At 37.7% G+C, this 27,361-nt stretch overlaps 1 protein-coding gene across 1 annotated transcript in view; it reads left to right on the top strand.

Annotated features, from left to right (window-relative positions):
* The first annotated feature begins 861 nt into the window (after positions 1–861).
* SELENOF (selenoprotein F) overlaps positions 862–27,361 on the top strand; it is a 28,510-nt gene continuing 2,010 nt past the window's right edge. Inside the window, exons 1-4 of the mRNA XM_076340553.1 lie at positions 862–967; positions 3,909–4,076; positions 16,930–16,993; positions 25,974–26,023. Coding sequence (XP_076196668.1) covers positions 899–967; positions 3,909–4,076; positions 16,930–16,993; positions 25,974–26,023 — 351 coding nt within the window. The 5' untranslated portion in view covers positions 862–898. The remainder of the gene's footprint in view (positions 968–3,908; positions 4,077–16,929; positions 16,994–25,973; positions 26,024–27,361) is intronic.

Here is a 27,361-nt window from a genome sequence, read left to right as displayed (position 1 = left end):
GGGCCCGGCCGCGGAGGCCGGCGGGAGCCGCCGCCGCCGCCGCCGCAGGGACGGCGCGAGCGAGGGGAGGCGAAGGGAGCGCGGCTGGGGGCGCGCGACAGGGCCCGCCGCCGCTCTCACATCGCCCCGCAGACCGCCGCCCCCCGCGCCCGTCACCAACCGCCGCGCGGCGGCCACCAGCGCGCCCCTCCCCCGCCTGCGTGCGCTGCTCAGCAACCGAACGCCCGACCGACCGCGCGCCCGCCCCCCGCCGCCGCCGCCGCCGATTCCCGGCGGTGGGACACGCCCCCGCGCCCTCCGCCATTGGGCGGTGCTACCGCCACCCCGCCTCTCCCGCAACTGGATTGGCCCCGCTCAGGCGACGCCCCGCCCACAGGGAGCTGACTCCTCCTCCTCCCCCCTCGGCTCTGAGCTGCCGGACCGAGGCGGTGTCCCGCCTACATGCGACCCTTCGTGATTGGGAGGCCCTCCTTGAAGACCCGCCCATCCGCCCACCCTCATTGGGCACAGGCACCGCGGCACTTGGGAAAGACACAATAGTATTGCTCAGACCGGCTGTCAATCGCCGGGTCTAGGGGCCTATATGCCGGTTTGCCGGTTGGCAGCAGCTCTCCGGAACGGGCAAGGGCCTTACTCGGGGTTGTTTCTGCAGTGCCTGACTGAGGCGGGGCAACGGCCTCTCCTCTCGCCTCCCTGCGAAGCGCTACTCTGAACAGACTAAAGCAGCTTTGCTCTAGACTTCCCGCAGAGGTTCTGAGTTAGCTGTTTCTGCTTGTGGTGCCGGGGGTTGGGAGCGAGTCTACCCTCCCCCGCATCAGGCGGTGTGCCGGGTATCCGCCATGGGTGAGGTCCTTCAGCCGCCTCCCGGCGACGCGGGCAGGAGCGTTCCGGCACCAAGATGGCGGCGGCCGGCGAGCTACCGGCCCCGGGGCGTTGCTGGTTGTGGTTGTTAGTGGGGCTGCAGGCGGTGAGAGGCCGTTCCCCTTCATTCGCGCTCGGGGCTGAGTGCGGTTGCGATTTCCTGAGGGAAAGAGAGAGGCTGTAAGGCGGGCGGGGGCGGGAGTGAGACGTGTCCCTTAGCGGGAGGCGGAGGCAGCGGGCCTTGCCCATCCCATCCCCGAGGCGTCGTCCCGTACCTCGTCCCTCTCCTACCTCCGCGGCCGCCTCTTTCGCTCGCTTTGTCGGAGGCTGTTCTCCGCTTCTGCTCTCTTCCCTCCTGCTGTCGCCGCCGCTACCCCTCCAGACCGCGAGAGTCTGCCTAAACGCCCCTCCGCCTTGTCCCTCGCCTCGGCCCGGGTTTGCCCTGTTAGCTCGGACAACGTGGCGATCGGTGTGGGTGTTGCAGTGACTCTTGAAATAAATTTACAGGCTTCCTCGCCCACTTTTACTGGGATTTGTGTGTTGCTGTAAATCTCATGACCCGGGTTATCCTTAGTAACAAAGTTAAGAATGGGTTTGGAAAGTGAAGCTAGGTGGCTTTCGATGACTAACTGAAGGTTGCTCTGTGGAACGCTGTCCCTCGAGGTTTTCCAGAGAGGTCAGCTTTCTCTATTTTAGTGCACCTGATGCTCTTAAAGTTCTGACCCACCTGAGCTCCAGAGACACGAGGTTATACAAAAGACCGATTCAAATGTTTTGCTCTGATAACTATTAAGTATTTCCTAAAGCAATTTGTATTGATGCTGATTTGCTTATAACATATGAAATTATCTAGTATGAAAGCAAAGCAGTCTTGTAATGTGTATTTGTAGTTAAAGCTTTAAAGGAGAGCATGCTGCTGAAATGAGGCCTGTCACTGGCCAAGTAGCTGAAATTATCTTGTTCTGATGGGAAATTAGCTTCTGAAATGTGAGAATTCTTTTCTAATCCTAAACAGAGACATTTATTATAACTAGTATACTTCAGGATAGTACAGTAGTTATGGTACTAAAAATTGAGGAAAAATACTAGGGAGAGACAGTTTCTTCCTCTTTCCCCTCCCCCTCCCTATGGTTTTATTCTCAAGCTGTTTTGAGCTTGCTATGTAACTAGAACTTCTTCACTGAGGAATTCTCTTGTAATGGAGACTTTACTTGCTTTCATACGCTGTTTGTTCTTTGGTTGGTGTCGTGTTCCACCCCCCCACCCCCACCCCCCGAAAAAAACAGGAGAATATTTGCCTTATATACGCAGATGCTCTAGAGCTCTGCTGGGGAAAGAGGAGTGTTGCTGGTGGAAGCAAAGTGACGGTGCCAGTAACACTATTTTTGCTCCCAGGTGAACAGATTTGAAAGTGAGGAAAAGATGACAGTAAAGCATAAAAGGGGTGGATGGCAAGCAGCAAGGTGCAAAAAAATTGTTTTAGCTACTGTCATCATCATCATTAATAAGTGAACAATAATTAAAATGTAGCTTTGGCAGTGTTTGGCATCCTCCTTAGATTTTCTATACTACTGTGGTGGTGGTGTTATATTTCTTATTGCCAGTATCCCTCAGAAAGGATAGATAATAGATTATTCCGGTACAGTAGGGTCCCATTTTTGCTTGCGTTCTGTCATACATAGAAATTATTTTAGCAGTGTCCTGTAGGAAGAAGAAAAATAACTTTCTGTCTGACAGAATAGTAATTTCAAAATAATTTTCTGTGTATTATACTCTTCTGTTCATGCTTCAACTTTTTTAGCAGCTATAGAGAAACAGAATAATGAGGCACCTAATATATTTTCTACCAATCCCTAATCCATAACACTTCCTAGCTGTCACATCGGTGACATGTCTTTGGCTATGGGTTGGCCACTTCAGGGGAGGAAATGGGTTTTGTCTCTACCTTGCTTGGGTATGCTGTATATGTTAAATGATGGGTGAATGTGAAGAGAAGTCTGATTTGCTGCAGGACAAGCTTAATTTTTCTTTTGCATTTTTCTGTTTGGCCCAGCATAATTCTTCTGCCTCTTGGTCTGTTATCATCCAGTCCAGTTTGCTAGCATCATCTCACTCTTCTCTGAACAGAGATGCTTGCTGATTGTTTTGTGTGTGTTTTAAATGTTGTGGGTTTTGCCCAAGGACTTTATCCCAGACTGAGAAGCATCTGGGAAAACTGCCTCCTTTCTCTCCTTTCTTAATCTCCTCTCTTGCTCCCTGCCCCGCGCCCCCCCCCCAACATACAGCTGGAAGGAAAGCTTTTAAAAGCCAGGGTGTGAGAAATCCCTGTGTAGGGAAGTGGGAATGTGAAAACAAAATCCAAATATCATTTAAGTGCTGGGATAGTTGGTAAAATTGGTTTTGCTGCTCATTAAAAACAGAACTGGTGTTTTACATGGAAGCCATGTAATTGAGTTGCCTATTTTAATCTATTACTAGTAAATCAGAATTGCAGGGTTTTATCTACACTCCCACTTATAGTATGCGATTTTCCTGTAACATTAATGCAAATGTGAAAATAAAATCCTACTTGTATGCCCTGTTGAGCAGTTAGGTCTGTTTCATCACTCCCTGGTTGTGCTTTTCCCAAGCTTAGCTGTTATACTTATTTTCCAAGTGTGTTCTTGGTGATATGAAATTTACTGAAACTGTTTTGAAAGAGCAGGCTTTAGAGAGCTGTATCCATGTGCATTTCAGCTGATTCGTTATGTTTGCTTTTTTCTAAATTTGGAGCTAGCAAAAAACAGTAGAGTTGTCAGAAGTGTACATAAATTAATTTTGGCAGGTCTGATACCTTGAAATATACATATTATGAGTGTCTAGAATTCACTGTTAGTTTAAGACCAAAAATAAGGTGGTGTTTTGCACTTATGGGCAGACCATTGGGCATTACTGTAAAACAGTCACAAGAGACTTAGTTGTTCTTCCTAATCATTAAAGCATTTAAAATCTTCCTTTTTTTAAACAACTAATTTAATACTAAAGTATAACACTGTATTGATTTTCAGATAAGTGTATATGGAGCACAGTTGTCATCAGAAGCTTGCAGAGAGCTGGGCTTCTCCAGTAACTTGCTATGCAGTTCTTGCAACCTTCTTGGACAGTTCAATCTGAATCAATTGGATCCGTTCTGCAGGCAGTGCTGCCAAGAAGAAGCTCAGCTGGAAACTAGAAAGGTGGGTTTTGGACCAAATCCTTTGTGGAATAATTTAACACATTATGTTATGTTTATGAAACTTTTCATTTTAAAAGTATATGAGAATCTGGATTATAATCTCAAGAGAAAAATGCAACATTTCTTGATAGCCCAATATACATAGGGTCTAGATTTGCAGACTTGCCATACTGCTCTAAAATAACGTCCCTGTATGAGTAGAGGAACCTTTGGTTCTGTGACAGCCCTTCTCTAGTGTGAAGTGACTAATGGGAGCTATGTCCAGCTTCTTTGAATTGAAAGATGCATGGGATTTGAAGAGGGCAAAAAAAGAGGATAAGGAGACTGGTGTTTTTGACCGCAGCTCTTGCTTGGTCATTGACCCATGGTGTAATGTCTAGGATAGTTCAGTTCAGTCCCTAGGAACAAAAGGCTGGTGCAACCATCAGGTCAACTCCTGAAGTGGCACGAACCTCACAGAAGCAGGTCTGCTCCACTCCATTCTGCAGCAGCGAGAACAGCTAGGTTCTAACAGCTAGAAATATTGGGAATGATCTTGCTCAGAGCCCATGCTGTGCTTCAATCAATTAGGCTAAGGCAAAACCTTTCCTTTATCTGTAGTAAATATCTATCGTGCTTAAGGTACATCAGCCAGGAAGAATTTTTAGACCTCTTGAAAAGAATACATGCTTTCAAATATGGTGTAATTTAAGAGTACTCTAGAATACATTGAAGACCAATCAATTACCAGGAAAGTAGAGATTTCAAGGAGAAGAGATGCTGAAATTACTTTTAATGGCTAGGAGATAGCTAAATAACTGACAACATGAAATTAATGAGGAAATCTAGCAGGTTTCTCCTGTCAATTAAATTCAGCAAAATCTTAAAAAAAAAAGTCTGCCTATAATTTTTAACAAAATCACTGATTACAATGTTAGGTACAATATATTAAATATCAAGAAGCAAGTGTTTGAGATTTGCAGAGAATTAATAATTAGTAGTTCCTTAATATTGGGAGACTATTAAGGTAGGAGGTAAGACTGTAAATTGTGCTGTTTCATATATTGCCAAAAGAATGCTTGCAGTAATACTTCAGTAAAATCCTTATGGGACTTGACATCTAAGACTTTTTCTTTGTCAGTTTTATGAATCTTATAAAGGAAAGTTTGTCTCTGGAAAATGTTCCAGTTCTTCTATATATCTATCTATATGTACATATCTCTATACACATACATACACACACAAAAGCTGAAAAGTTTCAGAATAAAATCAAATGAAATGTACTGAAAGGGAATGGAAAAATAGGAAAGGGTCTCCAGCTGTGCTGTGGTTGTGTACCACAACCAGTAACAGTTGTAGTGGCAGCAGCACGGCTTCCTGTCCTCATGTAAGGAGCGGATGCTTTTATCTGTTCAGGTAATATTCTTACAGTTTTGCCTCAGTGTGCCTAAGATGTAGCACAAGAACTTGTGGAGCAGGATAATTTCTGTTGTCATTTGTTGGGAAAGTCAGCTAGAGGAGTTATGTTGCATTTCTGTCAGTGTGACTTCTGAGGGGAAAAAAAAAAAACCTGTCTTTTTCAATTTATCAGTAATTTACTCAAAGATGTAACTTAGTTTCTGTTGTAAACACTGCATTAATAAAAGTTGGGTCAAACAACAGAATTTAAATCAATAGATATTTTTCTGATTATCCTGAATCAGACCTAGATTTCACCATGTGGATAATCACACTTTTTGTGTAAGACTAATCAAATGCCATTTTGTGGTCAGGGCTTTACATTGTAAATATTTTTAGTCTCAAAACTTTTTCTATTTTAGTCATGCTGAATGCAGTAGAACAAATAGCATAGGGCTGGACAGGGTCTCAAGGTTGTTTGACAAAGCCCTTCACAGTGAACCAGAATTTGTTGTGTATTCATAGGAACATATACAGATTGTATATTGTAAGTTGTTGGGTTTTAATCTATTTGTGTTGGTTTACCCAGTTTCTTTTTCTGCTTGTGCTTTGTAGTAAATATGAACAATTTGCTGCTACAGCAAAATTCAATGTACATCTTGATTATTATTTGATCTTTTCTTACTTCTGTGACATTTTTGAAGAAATTTAATACAAATGATACTTGAGATTTGGAGCTAGCATGTTAAGTATTGGCTTGAATTACAGGAGTGATTATGATACTATTTTCATATCTAGGTTTCAATGCAGGCTTTCCATACTCTGTGTGTGTGAATAGAAATACTGGATTGTTCTAACATTATGGTTATATGGTTGAGTGCTAAATTATGGCATCGTTTCTAATATGCTTTTGAATGCTGTTTCAGAAGGTGGAAATTTCTTATACCGTTACCACTGCTTGGAAATGTATATTTTGGATTTGCTGATTGTTTGGGGGAGTTTTTTATACTTTTTTGTTAACCTTGTACTGAGTAACTTCCCTTGAAGACTAGCCAGTGGAAAATTAGTGTTGGGAGAAATGACCATGAATATCTTAACAGATTGTATTCAGAAATCATCATATTTTGTTTTAACGTAGTGCTGGTTGTAATAGGTGTCAGTAATCGAGGTTAAGATTTTACTTTTACATAAAAATTAACAATCTAATTTATAGTAGCTTCTTGCTAAAGTAGTATTTTCATGATACGTGTGCAGAATAGAAAATCTGAATGCTGCCTTTTACTATATTTTTTCCCTTCCCTAGTTTTTTTCAGGTTACCATAGAAATCTTCTTTCTAATGAAAATTTGATAGTTGAGAGTGAATGGATGTTAAATGTCTTAAAAGTGTGGGGTTTTTTCCCCTACCTTCTTGCTTGAAGAATTTTTTAATCTTACTCTAAAAACCTGCATCTAGATGTAAGATGTCTGACCTGCTGATTAGCAGCCTTATGTTACTGCATTCCAGAGCAGTGGTGCTCTGGGTTTTGCTCATGCTGTGACTACATGCTTTAACATCCTCGAAGTACATGAATCTTTTCTTTCTGAACCATGATCCCAGTACATGACCTAGTTTGTTCATTATGTGAGCAGGTATTTTTTCCCATCATGTGACACAGCACGTTGGTAGTCTGTGCTACAAAGAGACCTCCAAACTGTTAGAATTCCAGGATAGACTTCAGGATTTTAAGTTAATTCTGCTTGTAAGTATGTGGCAATTGTTAGAAATGGAGAAAGCAAGAGTTAGTTTATTGCATGACTTGCCCCTGAGTTTTAAATGAGAATTTAAAGATAGCATATGTACCTGAGAATTTTTATGTATCATTGCTACTTTTCACAAATGATCTGTGAAATATGCCCAGTCCTAAAAATACTTTGAGCTGCATAGTGTCAGTGCAACCTCAAATGAGTTGCTTACAGATTTCAACTGTTTCATATCCTTGAAAGATGTTTATTAATGCTGGTCTTGTTATTGGTCCAGTATTCTGTGAATTGACATTGTGGAAAATAGCTGTGAGGTACTCGTTACCCAGTATTTGTGTGGCTCTTAACTTCTGCTGACACCTGTCCAGTGAAATATTTTAATTACTTCATAATTGTACCATGGATAAAATGAAAAAATTATTTTGGTTATTTTTTCCTCTTCTAGAGGTTTTGTGTTCACTTTCAGACTAATTCAGAAGCTAGCTTAAACAGTATTGCTTTAGACAGCTGCAAGTTTTAAGCCTCAGTCTGTCAGATGCAGAGTACTGCTGGTGTGTAAAACGTAGAAGGATGAAATGGAGGTGAAGCTAACTGTGCATGAAATTGTAGTAGCAGGAGAGATTGTCCATATTTTGCAGTAGCTGAAAATAGCCGCACTCCATCTGCAGCTTCATTTACGTTGTGTGATCATTTCAGACATAGCTATAAGCATATTCCATTAATTGCATATTATAATCATAGATTTATCTCAACAACATATGCTTGTCAAAATCCAAATTGATTTTAAGAATCAACTCTGAGGTGACATTTGCAATACGTTAGAGATAGCAATCCTGCACAGCGCATCTGCGACAACCCTTAAGTCATCAATATTTCTAAATGGAGCTTTGAAATGTATTTTGCTCACTAAGATGTGTTGAACTTCAGCATTTTAGATTTCTATTGTCAAGTATTTGTCATGTTGTAATGTTATGGTGTGTGGTGAATTAGGTAGCGTGACATCAGGTGTAAGTAAAAGTTGGCCAGGAAATTTGAGACATGAAAATGGATGGTTTAGATGGCAAGTTGTCATGGGTAACATCACATGTGTCTATCATATACTATTTCTAAATTCTACTGTAAAACAAGGCAAACATAATGATACAGAAGTCTATATGCATACTTTTAAAGTTACATAGAAATGGGTAATAACTGTGCCACTGTACAAATTTAAGCAAAAACATCTAAAATCCTGAGATTTTTAGCAACTTTCTTGTGCTTGTATTCAGGGTTGTCAAAATATGATAAGCTGTCAAACCATGGTTTAATTTATTGGGCTATCTGGCCTCTGCATTGCTAAGATAATGAGAAATTTAGGATTATTTTTCACCAAACTTGTAGTAGATGTAGCAATATAAATAACTACAATATTTCAGTAACTTGAAATGGGCTATTGCGCTGGTTTCCAACTTGACGTTCTTCCCACACCAGTAAATACAAAAGTTTCCTTTCATTTTGACATGAAAGTATTGTGAAATATTAACCTGAAATAAATGCGGGCAGCTTAAACTTTGGCTATTACTTTTTCCAAAAAATCCTAAAAGCCCATCTTAAGGTTGCTTTACATTCAGATCCCCATTCTACATCCTACCTGAACCTAAAATGACTTTCAGTATTTATGACTGCTGTTTGAAAGTTAATGCAAGTCTATGGACATAACCCCATTAGCTGTAGAAAAACAGAATGGATGAGATTTAGAAAATAGTGGTATTTAGTGACCTTTAAGTATTGTGTTTTCTCAACATTTTGAAAAATGCTGAAAACAGAGAACGAGCTGGGGAGAAAAATCCTAAGAATGCATACTAAAATGCTCTGGAAAAGGGAGGGGGGGGGGGGGGCGGGGCGGGGGAAGTCAAAGCACAGCAGAGGAACCTTTCCTAGAGTTTCATTATGGATTTCCACTGGCCGGTCGGGTAAGCATGTCTTCATGACAGATTGATCAAAACATGTGGCAGCTAGGCATGTTGCAGACCTGTTCCCTAGCTGTTAGACTGTAACTGGTGCTGTACTTAACCAGGTACTTCAGCGCTTCTGCAGGTAGATCATACCATGTTTTCACTGCATCAAGCTGGGATTCTTTTCCTTGCAAGTCCTTGGTACTTGACATTGTGGGAAGACATTTTAAGACACGAATGATTCAGCCTGTTCCAACACTGCAAAACCATGGAACTTCTAGTCTGTTGAAAGTGAAGCCTGAGCTCTGACCCTTTCTTCCACATCAGTTGCCTGTTCTGCATAGTATCATACAATTTGAGAGGTTTTGTGGGTGAAAAATACGGAGGTGAGGGATGAGTGAATTATACCTATTTAGCCCATGTAATAAGTAGCTGTTAATGTTCAGCTTGGTCTATTCTGAAGAAAAGATGACTCAGTTTCACTGAAAGGTAAAAAATATGCCTATACAAATTCAGTTTTCTGTAGTCTACCTTCTCTGTCACTCAGGCCTTTAAACATTATAGGGTAGGAGATGAGCATGTATGCACACTGTTCCTCAGAACAGGTTACTTTCATCCTAATGAATAATACTTATATTTTCCTTATGATGTGGTTTGACCATAACTTAAAACCAGTTCTTTGGGTGGAGTTAGTGCTAGACCTCTCCTGGAAATGAAATAAATATTTAGTGTAATATTAGTAATAAACATGTCCACTGTAATTATGACTGTGTGCTACTTCTAATAAAAAAATAAAATTGAAAGTTTTCTTAACTCCATCTTTTTACATGTACAGACCTTTTAAATGTGCTGTTATGAATTACAAGAGGAATAAGGTGACATTCTTGTTCAGACTTACTTTTTGAAACTAAAAATAGTTTACAAAACTCACAATAATTACTGAAACTAGAATAACTTGAAATGCTTTTAATGCTTCAGGCTACTCTTGTGTGACCCAATTTAGTTTCATTTTTCAGGGGTTTTTTCCTTTTCATTTCACTAATTAAAGTGCTACACTCAAAAATTACTGTTGGCTGCCTGCTTGTTCTGCCAGAGGCTCTTAATCTGAATAGTTCCAAGGAAGCAGTCTCATCTCTTGGTTTTTAACTTGATGGGTAAAAATAGAGAACTACTTAGAATTCATTGGCATTTCAGTGGTGTAACGTAAGTGTAAGTCATATCAATATTTGTATAAATGAATTAGAATTTTAGTTTACTTGTAGCTGTTTTGCAAAACACCCAGCTTTTTCTGTTTCTTTGTGTTCTATAAAATCCTTTGTCTGCTTTGTAAAAATCAAATTGTGCTTTACATAGCCGTACTTATTTCTAACATGCTACATAAAAATGGTACATGTTCATTCTTTTTTACCAAGTGTGACTTTTAAAAACAGCATAATTCAATGACAGCATATTTTATTTAACACTCAAGTAAATAATCAGAACTCTGTAGTTAAGGCTAATAGGTCAAATGATCTCCCTTCAAAGTTTGCTTTTAACTAAAGTGTCCCATACGGTTCACAGAGGAATAACTTTATGGGGATTATTGATAGGGAAGTTGGGGAATTGAGATGATTGTGTTCTCTCTAACTGAGAAAGTCTCTTATCAGAGTACTGTCGCTTCAGAATATTATGCACAGCCATTCCTTGTACTAAAAATGTGCTGAAGTGGATGTCCTTCTCAAGAACTTTATCATGTACACTCTTTCCCTTCCTTCTGTACATGATGTTATCAGTGATGAAAATTAATGTTGACAAACAGTAGTCCTAGATAAGGAAGGTGCAGCTAGCTAGTCAATGCTTAAGACAAAACTTAGATCATTTGTTTGGATCAGATTCGCCAAAGGTTCGTCTCTGTCAGATAAACTAAGATAAAATATATTATCTGTCTGTAGCAGGGCAAGCCTTACCTATGGAAGACCTCCTTCTAGTCTTATCAGTGAAAAAGAAAAGGTTAGGGAAATTATAAATGTGAATTTGCTAAATGTGAGTTGAAGTTGTTGATGTGCATCTGTGCTGGTGAATGGAATACGTTTACCTAATTAAGTCTGACCTCCTTTGTCTGGATACACATCTGGATAAAATACTGGCACTTGACTCTCCATTTGTTGAAACAACTTCAAAAAGTACAAAGCCTCCAAATTACTTAAATGCGCAAAGTCAAACAAATAGTTGATGAGTTCCATTCTCAATGTTTTCTTTGCAACTCCTCTGAGATGCTTTATTTTTTTAATAAAAGCACAGATTCTGGAAAATAAGATGTTCAGGGATTCTACTGCTAGAGGTAAGTAGATGGTTAGATAGCAAAGTTAATTGGACAGTATATTCCAAAATTGGAACTTAAACTGTTAACTTTCTGTCTCTACTTCTTAGCTTACATAATTCCGTTCACTAGGTCCAAATGAGAGCCTGTACATAGGAGCCCTTTTTCCACCACCCTTCTCCTCTATTCTACTCTGTCCCCTACCCCCACTCAAATAAATTGGACGTTCACACCACCTAATTTGTGCTACAGCTCCAGAGGTCTAAAGTTGATGGTTGCTCAGCTTCTGCATTTTCTCTCTCACCCTTGTGCCAGATCTCTTGCTCACATGACCTTACACCAAACCATTTCAGAGAGGAGAGTTAACAAAAAATAGTCTGCTAGGAGGGGAAGTTGTTTTGGAGCTTTTTAGTGGTTGTTGGATTTAAAAAGCAAAAATGTTTACATAATGCTGCAAGGAGAAGATTGTTTAACACCAAAAATAAAACACTTAGATGGATCACGTTTTCTGTATGCTGAAGATTGTAATAGTAATGCACAACTATGTTACGTACATCCAGAATAAAAAAGTTGGATTTCCTACTCAAAGCAGAACTCAAAGTTCTGAAGATCTCCAAGGATGCAGATTCTGCAACCTTAGTAAATTATTTCAGTGCTTAAACACCCCCATTGTGACTCTCTTTTTTCACCCTTATATTCAGTTGGAATTTGCCTGCAAATAAATGAGAGCTTAGATTCTGCTTCAGTTTTGTTCAGAGGAATTTGCCTGTAATACACAGCACTAATCACAGGAATAGCACTAATTCAGATAACTGGTTTTTGACTGTTGGGCTCTTTGTTTCCAAACTCTAAATAAGAGTTAGGCATCTCCCTTTACAGGATAATGAGTTGTGAATGGGAGCGGTTCGTTTGTTGCTAAATTTACTGATGACATCAGTTCTGAATGATATGTGTGTGTAGCAATGACTTTATTGGCTTTCTGCATTACAGAACAGTAATTCATAATGTTCCTGGCAGTGAGGCTTTCTGACTGCCCTCTGTTAACCTACAGATTCTTGCTCATTTTCTGTCGCCAGGGAAGGGGAAGACCAGAGTGATTTTGGAAACTTGACTGTCCATACAAATACCCTGCATACTCTCTCCCACAGAAGAGAAAATGTTTTATAGTTTATATCTCAGTGTATGTTCCTTCAACTAATCTAGTTTTCTAGTAAAAGTAACAAATGAATTGGTAGTTACAAGAGTTTAGGAAAGAGCAGAAGAAACTTGCACCAAAATCGCTTTTCTTTGTGACTTTATTTCTCAGAAGAACAAATACAAATTACTAACTTGTTTTGCTTCCTGGGTGGGTGGGGACACACTAAAAATTAATTTGCATGCCTTTCAAAAAAGAGACCATGCACCCTATTTTAAAACAATACCAGTTTGTACATACCAAGCAACTTTGGCCAGTAAGAATGATAATATCCGTATTTTTCCTGACTTTTCTTTGAAATAAAACAGTAGTATTAGTTGATACGAGGTGAGGAGGTTTCTTTGGCAGATCTGCTTATATAGTAACATGAAATCAAAATTATAGTGAATTTCATAAAAACAAAAATTGTTTGCATTGCAAAGAGATGAGTTGTTGGTAAATATTTAGTGGAAGATTGTCTAGTACCTGAGGCAAGTGAAAATTCCAGAGTTTTAGCAGTAGTCATAAGTTGCGTTTTACTACTTGTTCTCAGAGCTTAACTTTATTTTTTAAACTGTTTGATATTAGGAGAGGAAAATATGCAGATATTGGAGAGAATTCAGATACCATACCATACAGCTGTTTACCATTCTGTGGCTTTATCTTACCAGCCTGTTTCATTGCATGTTTTAAGACATGATGGTACTCATTTTTTTTAGCTGATTGCAAGCAGCTGTACAAATCCAGTTTGAGTGATGCTTTGTAACCTGTGCAGGGTCAGGCGCAGTCAGTAGTTAGAAGAAACCCGTGTGCAAAGTATAGGTGCTATAGAAGTACCATTAGGGACAATTTATTGTATTTTACAAAACTTTTTTTGTCACCTTTGATCTAACACCATTTTATTATGATCAAGGAGCAATCTCTGAAGTACCATTTTTTCAGTTCGGTTTGATGTGAATTCCTGTTTGGTTGTAAACACGAACAGTTATATAGCAGCTTCATAGCAGGAATATAATTTTTCTTCTGGTGTTTTCACCATGAGTAATTGTGACAACAATACCATATCTATTTATAAATGAAGCACTGCTGGAATTTTGTCTTGCGGAAATTACATCAATCCCCTTCCTAATAACGGGTGAAACGTTTTTTCTTTCACCTAAGTTAAGGTTCCTTGTTTTTAATTGCTGCAACAATTATTTTTACGATACATATTTTTATCTAACGCTATTTGTATGTAAATGGTGGTTTATTCTGTTGTAATTACCCCTTTCCTTCATCATTAAAGCAGATATGACTGATAAAGTGGTCTTCCTCCTCTCAGTTGTGAAGAGCCATCTTCATTACATCAGTGTGAACTATTACAAGACATTCAGGTGCTTACAAAAAGCTTTTGAATGGAATTTAACTCAAGTTGATGCTTTGTAAAAGATGAGGGAAAAGTTCAGATTTTGTCACAATAGCCTTAGAAAGCATACTATTAGGATGCTTTAAAAAAAAGCTAAGTTATTTTTATAGATGCAGACATGAATCAGCCTGGAAATCATAACAGCACTTGTTTTGGATGTTAAAATGGACACTAGTAATAGTTTAGAGAGTCTTTATTTCATTGCTTGTAGTAATAAACTCACTTTCATGAGCGCTAAAACAAGTGAAGCATTATTTTAAAATGAACTAACTTATGAGTTAAGCATTGTGTAATGAACTGACTCGTCATGTTTGTCTGCCTCCACACTGAGTGATACATGTCCTTCTTAGTAATACTTGAACACAGTAAATGCCTTCACAAGGAGGTTTGGAGGACATCTGCTCTGGACATGATGGGATGGTAGCAGCAGTAGATGTTAACAAGTATGCTTTTGTTGTGGGCTAAGTGATGCAAATAAACCTGTGTTTCTTGCAAAAGACACCTTTGTTTAGAGTTATAAATGAAGCCAATTGATTTTTCTTTTTTTCTTGTCTAGCCATCTAGAGAGCAGCTGTTTGTCCCAGCATGAATCTGAACTTTTTTGTACCAGCATGGTTGGGCTTCAATTACAGCAGAGTTATAAGCTCAAAATATAGACATCAACGATTGAGCTGTTTTCTCTGTTAAACTTTACTTCTATCAGATATTGGCTAGGAGTTACAAACTGGGAGTAGTTTGTAATTACAAGATGTCTTATGTCTTTTAGATTCCTACAGTGATCTTGTTCCATAGAAATCCTTTTTTGAAAGGAAGAAAAACTGTAAGAATTATCTGCAGTAATGAGAATTGAAAAATGCTCATTTTGCCATTGTCCTAAATTTGGGTGTACTTCATTCTTTATACACATATATAAAATAATTAGTTAACTAGGCAGAAAAAGGCTATTTATTCCTTTGCCTACTTCTTTATACTAACTTCTTGATAGAAAAATGCAGGTAACTGTCAGTATCAGAGAACCAGTATAAATGTTCAGTGTATTAGTGAGCGTGCAAACTAATATCTAAATCTAGGATTGCTGATACAATTGTTGTTGGATATTTTTAGAGTAATAAATAGAGAGAAGGTAAGTGAAGTTTATAATCTCACTATTCCATGTTTCCTCCATCTTTGTAATTATTTCATATTTTAAGTCCAGAGGAACTTTAACTATGCAAGCTAGTATCTGAGCTGTTTCAGTGCCTTTTTTTAATTAAAATCTTTATTCAGACAGTGAAAAAAAACTTTAAAAAACGGTATTTTTGATCTCTTGAGTATTGTTTCATAGCAGTTCTGGGTTTTAACAGTCAAATCTTAGTTTTTGTCTTAAATCTAATGTCTAGTTGAAAATGTAAATGTAGTTAAGCAAATTTCTGAGATGCTGTTCTGAACAGATAATGCGATATAAAATTTTTAGTTCTGTTTCCTGTGGAAGTAATGATGACTGATTAGTTCATGTCAGGAAAGAAGTTGTGATTTCCCTGCAAATGATTAGAGTATTACGTTCTGATTCATAGTAGTTAGGCAAATATTGAGTTGATTTGATTTTTCTGAAAAATTCAGAAGATTCATATTCTGAAATGAAGATGTATTCCTGGCTGTCCATAATGCCTACATAGATAGGTGACAAAGTGTTAATAAAATAGTCTTTGAGACTTCTGTCATATCGTGTGTGGTTTGCTTTTATGACTTGTTGCTCCTTTTTCAGAGGGGTTAGTACTCATTAAATTTCATAGTGAAAGCTTATTTTTAATTACATGTATTCACGGTTCATATTTTAAGTGAAATGTGAATTTACTTCATTTCAGTGAGGTTATATTTTTCCATGTCCTGACTTGCACATTTGTTATGAAAACACTGTCTAAAAGAAAAAAAAGGAGAGGTCTTAATTGTTTATAGAAGGTAATTAATTGAATTAAAAATTTTTAACTGAAGCTTATTCTGTCAGCTTCTCTATAAACAGGGGGGTTTCAGGGTTAGATGGACATGATTTGGTATACAGTATTGACAACTATGTATAAGATTAAAATGCCTAACTTTCCAGTATGAAGTTCTATTTTAGTAGCTGGAAAAAACTGTGGTTAATTTATATTCAAGATTTGGCAAACTATAGAATCAATTGCATGTTGCCAAAAAAACCCAAAAAAGTTTAAAAACGTGACAGTATACAAGATCAATAGTTTCTTTTATTTAGATACTACATAAAATGGAAATGAACTTATACTTTGCTTTAAGAACATTGAATCTGAGTATCTTGCATAGCTGACAGAAGTGATTGACATCTAAGTGCAAGCATCAAAGTTAGCCCAGCCTGTATATATTACTTCAGGTAAGGCCTATTAACGTGATCTGTCTTCTTTCTGCAATCACAATTAACTACAATAAACTACTAGTAGTTAGCCCAAATGAGAAGTCTGAAGTCACTGCCTTATCTTTATTATCAACAGTATTTCACTGTCCAAGTTAGTTTAAAATGGAAACTAAAATTTCACTGAATGAGACTTTCTTAGCATCTTTGGGGAGGAAGAAATAAAGTTTTCCTATTACTAGTCCATAATTCCCATTGTAACATGTCCAATTGCATTTTTTTTAAATGAAGCTTTGCTTCCAGCAACAGCTGATATCTCAAATGATCTTTTTTCTGTTTTTACGTCTTTAATGTAATGAATGGACATTATCTCGTATCTTGAGTGAAAAGTCAGTTGTTGCATAAATCGGAGACAGGTCTGGAATTGTGATTCTATTTAGGATCTTATTTGTCTGTAGTTCCCATCAACACAATAGCATATTGTCTCATCACAGAAAAATAGTTCAACAGATAACACACCATAAGTAAACTAGTAATTTAGATTTTTGATGTCATTAACAGCTTCTGTTTATTATTACAGCTTTATGCAGGAGCTGTCCTAGAGGTATGTGGATGAAAATTGGGAAGGTTCCCTCAAGTCCAGGGTAAGTAAAGTCCCTACTGTTCTTTCAAATATGAAGTACTGTCACAGCTGAATGACAAAATGTGCTTTTAAGTACTACTACAAGTAGTCATAAATCTCATATATTATATCAGGAAACTTGCATTGACCTGAGGCTCATGGAACTGGTCTCCAATAATTGATAGATGAAATTATATTGTGCGCTTATGGAACTACTTTCTTTTCACAGATCCTGCAGTATAATTGTTTTGTCAGTCGATAATGACAGTCAACTAAAGTGAATGGAATACAGTAGTATAAAAGGAAAATCAGTACCATCAGTGTGTGGTGGGAGGAAACTACAAGAAAAACATCTGTGGAAATGTCAAACTGGAATTTTCTTATGAGTGGGGGAAGAGCTTAGGTTATAGCATACTTGGCTTTGGTTTTTCTGTAATGAAGATCCTAATATTGTACTTTGGACATAGAGAAGAAAAACTAATCTAGCTTTAGACATAAAATTGCACAAACAGCATGTCTCCATCTACCATGGCCAGTATTAATACCTCCCTGTTTGAAGGCTGACTGACAAATAAGTTAAAAGATTTTAAAATGGGTTACAATTAACATAAGTCATGCTGCGTTAGACCCTCTCCTGCTACCTCTACCCACACACAGTTCAGGTAATTGACTGCAAGACCAGAGCAAAGCTATTTCTTTCCCACTGTTTAAAATGCCAAAACAAGAATTGTTTAAATGACTTGTCCTACTACAGGGGTGTGAGGAGATTAACTTTGTTAACACAGGAATCCATATTATCTCCATGACCATTCAAATTTAGCAAGCATAAAAATGTTCCCAACTGCTGTTGTCCATTCACTCAGCTTCTTTATGGTTGTGAATGTGTAACAGTTAAGTGCTTTTTTGAGCTGTAGGTTTGAAGCAAAAGGTCAACCTGCTAGCCTGACTCCAGCCTGTATTATGTCCTCAGTTATCTTCATGTGTAGGTCCTAAAAGGGAATGGCCCTCAATTTCTGCTGTGTGCACACCATGAAACATGTTCCAAAAGCTTACAGTACAAAAGGAAAAATGTGAACATTTTAAAGATTTTTTTTTTTCCTTTCAATCCTTGGTTATCTAAACCTGCTCAAAGATTTCCATTCCATTAATCATATAGCTTGCTTTTTAAAATGACTGAATAAATTTCAGTGGTTTTTCAGTAGGTTCTCTGTTTTGACTACCAGTTCTGCTTTGGTACAGTAAGAAGAAAAAAAGGACTGACTAGTGCACTTAAAGATCTCTTCTGCTTTTTCATCACCAATTTCTGCAGTTACCTAATCTAAATTTAATCTTGACCAAATTTACTGCTAGGGTATTAGAACAGGTTGGAAGATGGGATAAATTTTAAGATCATATTTAGAAATTTTAAAAAGCAGTAGAACATATTCTTCTAGCTGGTATTTGTCCTCACATTAGTATTAATCTCAGAATACTTTAACTTGGATTTTCCCGTTGATTTTAACTTCTACCAGAAACAGTATTTAATTTCTCCATCTTAAGACATTAACATTCAAGAAGTGTTTTTGTTTCAAGTTTTCACTTGGATGTTTGCTACGGAAGTTAGGTTGCCTGAAGGTCATGCTGCTGCTTTTGAAGCATTGTCTTTGTAGGCTTCATTGAACTGTGTAGCCTGTCATTGACAATGTCTCAGTGCAATTAGCTCTGATTCCTTTCCTGTAGCTTCTGCTAGGATTTTGTTGGGTTTGGGTTTTTCTTTTGCAGAATATACACAAAATGGCACCGCTAATTGCAGGACTGTGTATGTGTTAGAATTACTTGGATTAGTATATATTACTTCTGTATCTGACCGTGAAGTCTTCACCTTTAAGTACCTGTGTAAATTGTTTTTGTCACTTGGCTTACTCCCACAGACTTTATTTGTCATGGACTACTTCTGGGTTATATTTTATTTGGCCAAAGGATAAACAGTGGTTAAGGATTAAAATCTGTTGAATTAATAAAGGTTTGTAAAAGTTACACAGTAAGGAAGTTACACAGTTGGAAAAACCTGTGTGTTGCTCGTGGTTACTAAATGCAATATTCTATGTTCATTCTGTATCAAAATTTCTATCAAAATTACTGGTTATATAATTTCTAGCTACAAATAGTTGCTGAATACACCTGTGTGCCTGAAATGTGAGAATTATTACATATGGAATATATTTATAGATACTGGGAAAGCAAAGAAGTGACAAGTGATAAAAAAAATCTAGTCCTCAGCAAGATGAAAAAATCTAGTCCTCAGCAACATTATCTCAATCTTAAACGGAATGTTATTCTTTGTAATATCATAACAAACTACTAAATGCTTTTGTGAATATGGCCAAGGATGTCTATTATGGTTTTCAAATACAGCTTCTTGTGATAATTCAGGTAACAGACCACATTTCTGTAAGACTCTTTAAGTTCAGTACTGAAATATTTTTCCTGCTAAGTTTCCCTTAAAAATAAATTATAAATGCTGTACTGTAAAATTAATTCCTATATTACATATATTTTGAAATTGTTCTGTATAAATCCGTTCTTAAATATTTACCATTTAAAAGCACTCCATTGAAGTAGAACATTGAAAACATAAGTGACAAGATTCATAGATGAAGCAATACCTTATTACACCAGGTAACAGAAAATGTGACAATTTTTGGCTGACGTCCATAAAACTAAGGCTCTGAAATAGAATAATAAATTAGCTGGGTCAGTGATTAATCTAGCATATTTGTTTTAAGGTGACTTTTCAGTGGCAGCCGTGTTCTGTTCATGATGAGATAGGAGATCGGTGTCCAGACTCCTATGTTCTTTACAGTTTGTTTAACAAACTGAATTAGGCTGGGTTTTTTCATTGAACACTTCTTTCATATTTCTCTGCATTCTTTTTGCTCATCAAGAGAAAAACTCTCACCTCTCCCTGTGTGACTGTCTTATTAAGAAGTGGATGTGCTCCCAGCAAATCTGTTACAGAAACAAGGTCCTTAATCGTTGAACTCATGCAGTACACAACTACACTAGATCCTCTGACTTTGGAGTCAGTAAGCACTCTACTATATTGCCCAAGTTCTGCAAGTGTGAGGGGGATTCTTTTAGCTACTAAAATGTAATTTGTTATGGGATTGTATTTTTAGGTAAGATCACTTATTTCCTGGTTATTTTAGTCGGTAATTCTTAAAATACTGGTGAAAGAAAGATAGGAAGTTATATTAACCCTAAATCTTGCATTGGTAGAAATGCTAGTAAAACTCTTGCTAAGAAATATAGGATATTGTAGTGGGAGACATGCATTGTTTTATCAGTCTTTTGTAAACAGATGATATACAAACTAAAACAATACTTCACTTCAGATTTAGAAATGTCTCTTGCCATACTGCTTCTACAAAGTACCCTGTCTTTGGGTTTTTTTGTGAGGTTTCTTCTTCAGGCTTGATCGGAGCTCTGTCTTGGATTTGCTTTTGAAAGTGTGTGGTGCTTTGTATAAAATCATGAACAGCTGTGTTGTAACTTGATTAATAGACTACAAAGAGTAGTTATTGATGTGCCATATGAATTCTTAAATTTAAATTCTTATCTCAGACTGAGGGTCCCCAAAAGGTAAAGTGCTATAGCCATTAAAATGTAAATGAGTGCTTGATGTCTGCTGTAGTTCTGTCTCTTTGCTAGGCCCTCATGGTATCTTTTGAAGCAGGCTCATGCGATCTTCAAAACTGCAGAGCATGTATTTGTCCCCAAAACAATTTATTAAAGAATCAAAGGAAAGAAATTAATGCTTTTGGTTTGCCTGTATTCCCAGTGATTTACACATTCATGTTTTTAGCAAATATTGCCAGTTGTCTTAGTAATGCTTAGATATTTGTGACATAATTAAATGTTGGGTTTTTCTGTCTTCATAAAATATCACTCTGCTACTCTTCCTTTTGTCTTGGTTCCTTTTTCTTTTCCATAGGTTTAACACTTGATAATTAGCAATGCCTCAATAAAACCATTGTTTTATTCGAGTTCATTTCAGGTACAAAATGGTCAAGTCCTTTTTGCCTTTTTTTATGTACAAACCTGTGGCATTCTGCACAAACTTGTGTTTCTAGTAAAGTTTTTTTTTTTACTTTTGAACTGCTTGTGTCTAATAATTCAGGGCAAGTTAAGCAAGCTACCTTTTTATTTCATTGGTTTATGCTAAGTAATATTACATTTGCTTTCTGTATAGTGAAATTAACTCAGAACAACTATTTATAGCTAGTCTTAGATGTACTTTAATCATCCTCTCCTGTGTTAGTATTAGATCACTTCAGTAACTTCCTGTAACGTAACATTCTGTATACGTTTAGTCTGTCTTTTTAGTTTTAAAAATCAGTTGTATGTGCTGTGTTGAGTTGCACAAAGTACCATGCTGTTTGATAAAATGTCAGTCTTTTGAAAGATAGTAATAACTCATGTGCTTCCTATTGCTAATTTAATGTGTGAAACATTTCAATACATCACAAAGACTTTAAATATTTCTCTAAAAATAGATCATCCTTTATACTAATTTTGAAACATTCCTCCTTATTCATGAATGATGACTGAAGCATTCCTTTCTGATGTTGCTCTTGGAGCACTACCAATTCTTTGCCCTGACCACATAAAGGGCTCTTTCGGTGTAATACCGAGGGACAGGAGGGATAGTCACTTTCATCAAAAAAGTATGCTGCTGCCTTCAAGTGCCCAATTAGCATTTTTTGAGACTTATCTGTAATACGAAGCTGTGTATTTGTGCACAGCATCAAGAGTTTAGAAGAAGCTAAAAGGTTCTGTTTACTAGAAGAATAGCATAAACTGAGAAGGGTACGTCCAGTTTAAAAAGTTGGATGAATCCCCATAGGCATGCATAGTCGTCATCATAAGTGTTACAACAGTAAGCAATGGAATAAATCTAAACTAAAAGCACAGCTTTTTAAATAACAAAAGGATTAGAAGTTTGAATAAGTGGACTTTTCCATTACTGGCAGATACTTAATCACATTAGATTCTTGCTAGAAGACATGCTGTAGCTTACCAGGAAGAAAAATTGTACAGTAAAAATTTAATGCTGACCTTGTGCTGAAGATTTGACTAGTTCTGACTTGTGCTTTTCTGCCATTAAAATCTGAAACTGATACAATAGAGACAGTAAGGGTTTCTTTAATCTCCTCCAGGCCTTTCTGATTTGAGGCCATTATAATCCTTCTGATGCGTGTAGAGACAGAGAAGATTGTCCATGTGCATAGTTGTTTGAAAACTAGTGAGATTTTACTGCCATTGTATATTGGCTCTCATTCAAGTATTAAGAGATAAGTTTAATTTTTTTCTCAACATCGTTTTGTATTCTTTCAGTTACAGATCAAGCAGGAGATCTTTGCTCCTAAAGCAGGAATCTAAATAATGTGAATATTCCTGAATGTAGATATCCTTAGTAGTCTGGATCATGGCCTTAATATATAACAGTAGGTAGTCAACTCTGTTTACAAAGAAGTTATGCCTAGCATATAGATCTGCAGCTCTACATGGAGAGATGTGGAGTCATGTCCATTTTGGGTCAGGAAGTTTTCTTATGGTATAGCCTACTGTGCCTCAGAATAACGCAGGTGTGTGCATGCATATACATAGACTTGCTGTTTGGGCATGAGTGATTCTTAGATTGCTTAGTAATCTCCACTTAGGACTCTAGGCTTTAATTCCAACAGACTAGCTTTCACAGACTTTCTCAAAGAGGGGGTGTATATCAAAATAAAGCGACATTATAACAATAGCAGTGAGTTTCTCCGTCCTACTGTGTTTATAGGCAGAGGCTGCTCTTAGGTCTTTGAAAGCACTGTTCAGTATTACCTCTCTTTGCAAAACAGTTTGGTGCTGGGCAGGCTTTAAAATGCCCATACTACACCTGATCCTTTTCTCTGACCTTTTAGTTGCAGTTGATTGCGTGGCAATCAAGTCTGCTCTGTAGGCTCACCTCAGGGTTGCCTTCAAATGGAAGGCATATGCTTTGGTATTGCACGTTTTATAAGAGCATAAGGTGAAGTGATTTTCTTAACATTATGTGAAAGGACAGTTGCAAAGCTGGCAGTAGAACAGCTCTGACTTCTAGTCTGGTGTTTAATTTACCGGAACATAGGGTCATGGCACCAAACTCAGAGTTCATCTTATGGAAGTCAAAGTGGAAAATGCCTTCCTCGCTTGCCCATGGTTGGACTATATAAATACTTGTTTCTCTGCCATGTGTAATTTCTAAAGCTGCTACAGGGAGAAGAAAATGGGGAGATAGCTAGGATTTTAGTATTCAACATCAAACTATTAAGTAGTGGTGTAAAGATGTGCAAGTAGCCTTCAGACATAAGATCATCGGAAGCAACAATGTTGATGTCAGGGTGTAGAGGGGAAACTGTTGGGGCAGTGCTGAAGGTGGAGCATGTGCACCTCATCACATGATAAGCAAGCAGCCATGTGTCCCAAAATGTTGCACTAACCCCATCAATTCCATTTAAAGGCTGTTTATTCAACTTAGGGCATGATTTTGTGGAAAGAAAAAAAGTGTTTGGGATAATCTGTATTTTTAATGCATGTCAGTATATTAATTTCTCACTTTAGCTTCCAAAATTGAGAATATACAAATTAAGTTATTTGTACAGTGAGTGTTTTTCTTTGTTGCATTGCAAATTCAAGTGACTAATGCAGAAAGTCACTATGATCAGCATTAGAAATAAATATGCCATCAACAGAAACCAATTTTGTTCCAGCTGTCTAAAACTTCAGGAAAAATGTTCTGTAGCACTCCAGCTTTCAGAAGATTTAGACATTTGACATTGATACAAGTGTATAATAGCTACTTTTAAAGTGACAAAATGTAATACTGCCTATAGAATACTTTCTTCTTCCACCTAACTCTGTTCCCATTTTATGTGAGCTTGTTCAGTCTAACACTGCAGCAAGAGAACAGCCACTCATGTCCAAATGAGCTTTCATCTGTCACTCAAGTAACAAATCCTCACACCTGTTAAGAGCTTAAAGTGCTGTAACCTGAGTTAACCCCCAAAGGCTATTCTTTAGTACAGTGGAGTTCCACAGTTCAGATTTGCTTCTGAAACTTTATCCATTTTACTATGCTCTTACAGTTTTTCTTTAAGTTTTGCAATTCAAGTTACCCACTGTACTGACTGCTTCTTACAACCTCCTTTTCATATAAAGCCCTAGAGACCGATTTCAGCTTTAGATTTAAATTGAAAAAAACATGGAAAAATTCCCCATGAATAGTTCAACGTGCTGTGGACTTAACAAAGAGTAAGAAATATCTTTGCCACTCTTTTGCATGTTACTGTTGATGACAGCCAAGACAACTAACAGGTCAAAAGGACATGGGAAACACTGAAGTTGAAAATCATGTCTTTGAGTTTAAATCAGAATTGAACTGCAGTATGTGAGCAAGTACTGGTAATTTAGTGCTATTTGAAATTGTTATACAAGTACAGCTTACAATATGACATTAGTGTATAGTTCTATAGAAAGAATGAAAACAAGCCTTATTTTCTTCTTCAGGGCTCTAGTATATCTGGCAGCTCATTGGGCCATTGGTATTTTTTCAATTTGTTTATACTCTGTAGTGGTTGGTGCAGCAGGCAGAGTATACGATTTTGATCTGTACCAGGAGCACAGTGGAAGAGGGAAGAAAATAAATGCCACTCTGTATATACGTACTGAAAGAGTGTTAAGGTAACTGTTGACACTAATATAAAGATGCCAGGGGATATCTTTACAATTACTGAGGAAAGCGCTACACTTTGAGGCAGTGTGAAACATTAGTCCTGAGGTTGCACTCCTCTCCATGCACCAGCTGGATGCACTGCAGTTTGTGAGAGATTCATTGTTGTCTAACCTTGAAGAAGCAGCTTTAACATGCAGCTAGTACCTTTGTAAGAGTCAGTCTGTACTGGCAGGGTTCATCCTTGGGGAGACTCTACTGATATACTACAGAAGTGTTCTGAATCCACTTAATGGCAGTACAGATACTAAATTCAGCCTTTAGCATAACCTGAATGTAAGGAGGAGGAATGAAGACTATTTTCTAAATAAATTTTAAATACTTCTAGAACTCAGACATTCGTTAGGCTAAAGTGTTTGGAAGTAGGGGATTATGCTCATGCTTTGTCCTGAAATAATTCATATCATCTTTTCTTTTTAAAGTTAATGTTAACACAAGGCCTGGGCTGTGCTGTAGCGATACAGGGACTATGCTGCTGTTAATGTTTGCTGACTTAGTGCTTCAGGTGAAGAATTGTTGAGCAGCAGCCCACCTCAGACCTGAACTTCTCTCCATGTAGCTACATGACAGGCCATAGAGTCCATCTTAAAGCTGATTGCTTTTAGGAGTGTCAAGAGAAGAGGAGATACCAGCTTCTGTTTGTGTTTTCTGTTCTTGTTTTCTTGCTGGTTTTCGACATGTAATCTCAGATATCTCTGCAAGACAAGACTGTCCATCTTGTTTGCAAGAATAACACCTCTACCCACAGTTTCCTCTGTGCTCTTTCACCCACACTGCTGCAGCTTGTGTGGAGTGTGCTGATGGGATGTGTCATATTTAACCTCCCTCACAAAGCCTATCTTCAGCCAGATTTTGATCGCTCTAAGACTTTTCCTCACATTTGTGTATCGCAGCAGCATATGGGCCAGTCTACTGAAGACTGTCAGTTGTACATGCAGATAAACTGATTTAGACAGTTGCACTAGTGTTTGAGGAAAATCCAAGCAGATACGAAGCTTGTTCGGAATACTAGCAAAAATAGGGTGTTCCTTAGGCATAATAGGTTTAGCATTATTAATTTTGTGAGGATATTAAAAAATTTTAACATTGAAATACCTTCTAAAGCATCATTCCAAAATAAATAATTCAGGGAATACTAGATTGAATGTAAATCTATTTTATGCAAGTGGAGAAGAGTTTGATTATCTTTCTTTTCTCCAAATCATAGCTTTTGTCAGGAGCGATAAGCCAAAACTCTTCAGGGGACTGCAAATCAAGGTGAGTAGTAACATAACTTTTTTATTTGGGATGCTAAGAAGAAATAAGCTTGGTGGAGACAGTCCTTTGTGGATTGTTCCTTATTTGCTGATCAAGTAATCCTTTAGCAGAGGACATATATTTGCATTGCCAGTATAAATCTTTACAAGTTCCTGCTGCTAATATTAATTGGGTTATTGCTCGGTAACTGTTCAGTACCAATTCTTTGTTGTTGTTGGGGTTTTATTGTTTTGTTGTTGTTTGTTTGTTTGTTTGTTTTTAATCTAAGAAAAAATATACTGGAACCCATAAGTAATAGCAGATGGCAAAAGAATGTGAGGAATGCTTGCATTCTGTCCTTACTCTGTGGATATCTTTGATTTACTCGAGCTTATTCTGGCATAGTTTCCTTTTCTCCTGTTCTGTTCTCCCCTCATTTTCTAATGGAGCTGCCATTTCCAAAGATTTGGCAATTCTTAGATTTTTCTCCTCCCTCTCAGAATTTCCTTGCTGTGTTCTGTGATTCTGTTTTTCTCTATAGTCTTCAAACATCCAGCTTTATAGAAATGCATATACTGTATGGTGTTCCTTATGACTTGCATATATGCAAAGCTGCATGAGCTGCACTGCCGTAAGCTCAAGCAATTCTTTGGTTTCAAGATCTCGTGTAAGACTTCACTTTCCTTTTAAAATCCTGTGTGAACTTCCAGCGTACTTCACAGATATACATCTTGATTCTCACATCTTGTGCTCCTGTCTCTATTCACCAAATGGCACCATCTGGAATCACTTCATAGCTATGCATGGCTACAATAAGTGATTTGTCTTCCCAGCAGCAGATTCCATCTAAAACAGATTTCCTCTGTCTGTCTCATGCATTCATGTCTCTGTGTCTTCCAATTTCTTTCAAAAGCTTTCTCTCCTTCTGCATGTCTGTTTCATTTTTATTTTAAACTTTGTAGCTGTATTGAACATCAAAGCAGTCTAGACTACAATTGGTACAGAGCACTACCAGAAAAAATATAGTGCTAATGGATCTGGTATTTATTTTACAAGACTTTCAGAAAACGGATTAGAGATGCCACTAGCTTCATTAAGTAAAACCAACAAGGTTAGCTCAGTAGGGTAAAGTAAAATACTTCTGGGGAAAACTTTCCATAAACTTAGATGGTTAGAGCCTTCTAATGCTGTTTAAAAGCTTTTATTTGCATTACATATTTTGTGACTTAGTGAGTCTTCAGGAGCATTAAAGTATTACGTTACCAGCAAAGCCTAGTAGGCACAGATACAACACAGCAGGAAAGAATGTGATTACATTAGAAATTGATAGTAGAACTTTGAGCTGTTAAAGTGACTGGA

This window comes from Aptenodytes patagonicus, chromosome 5 (genome assembly GCF_965638725.1).
Source record: "Aptenodytes patagonicus chromosome 5, bAptPat1.pri.cur, whole genome shotgun sequence".
NCBI lineage: Eukaryota > Metazoa > Chordata > Aves > Sphenisciformes > Spheniscidae > Aptenodytes > Aptenodytes patagonicus.
Note: the sequence above shows the minus strand (reverse complement) of the source record. Positions and strands in the feature narration are given on the sequence as shown.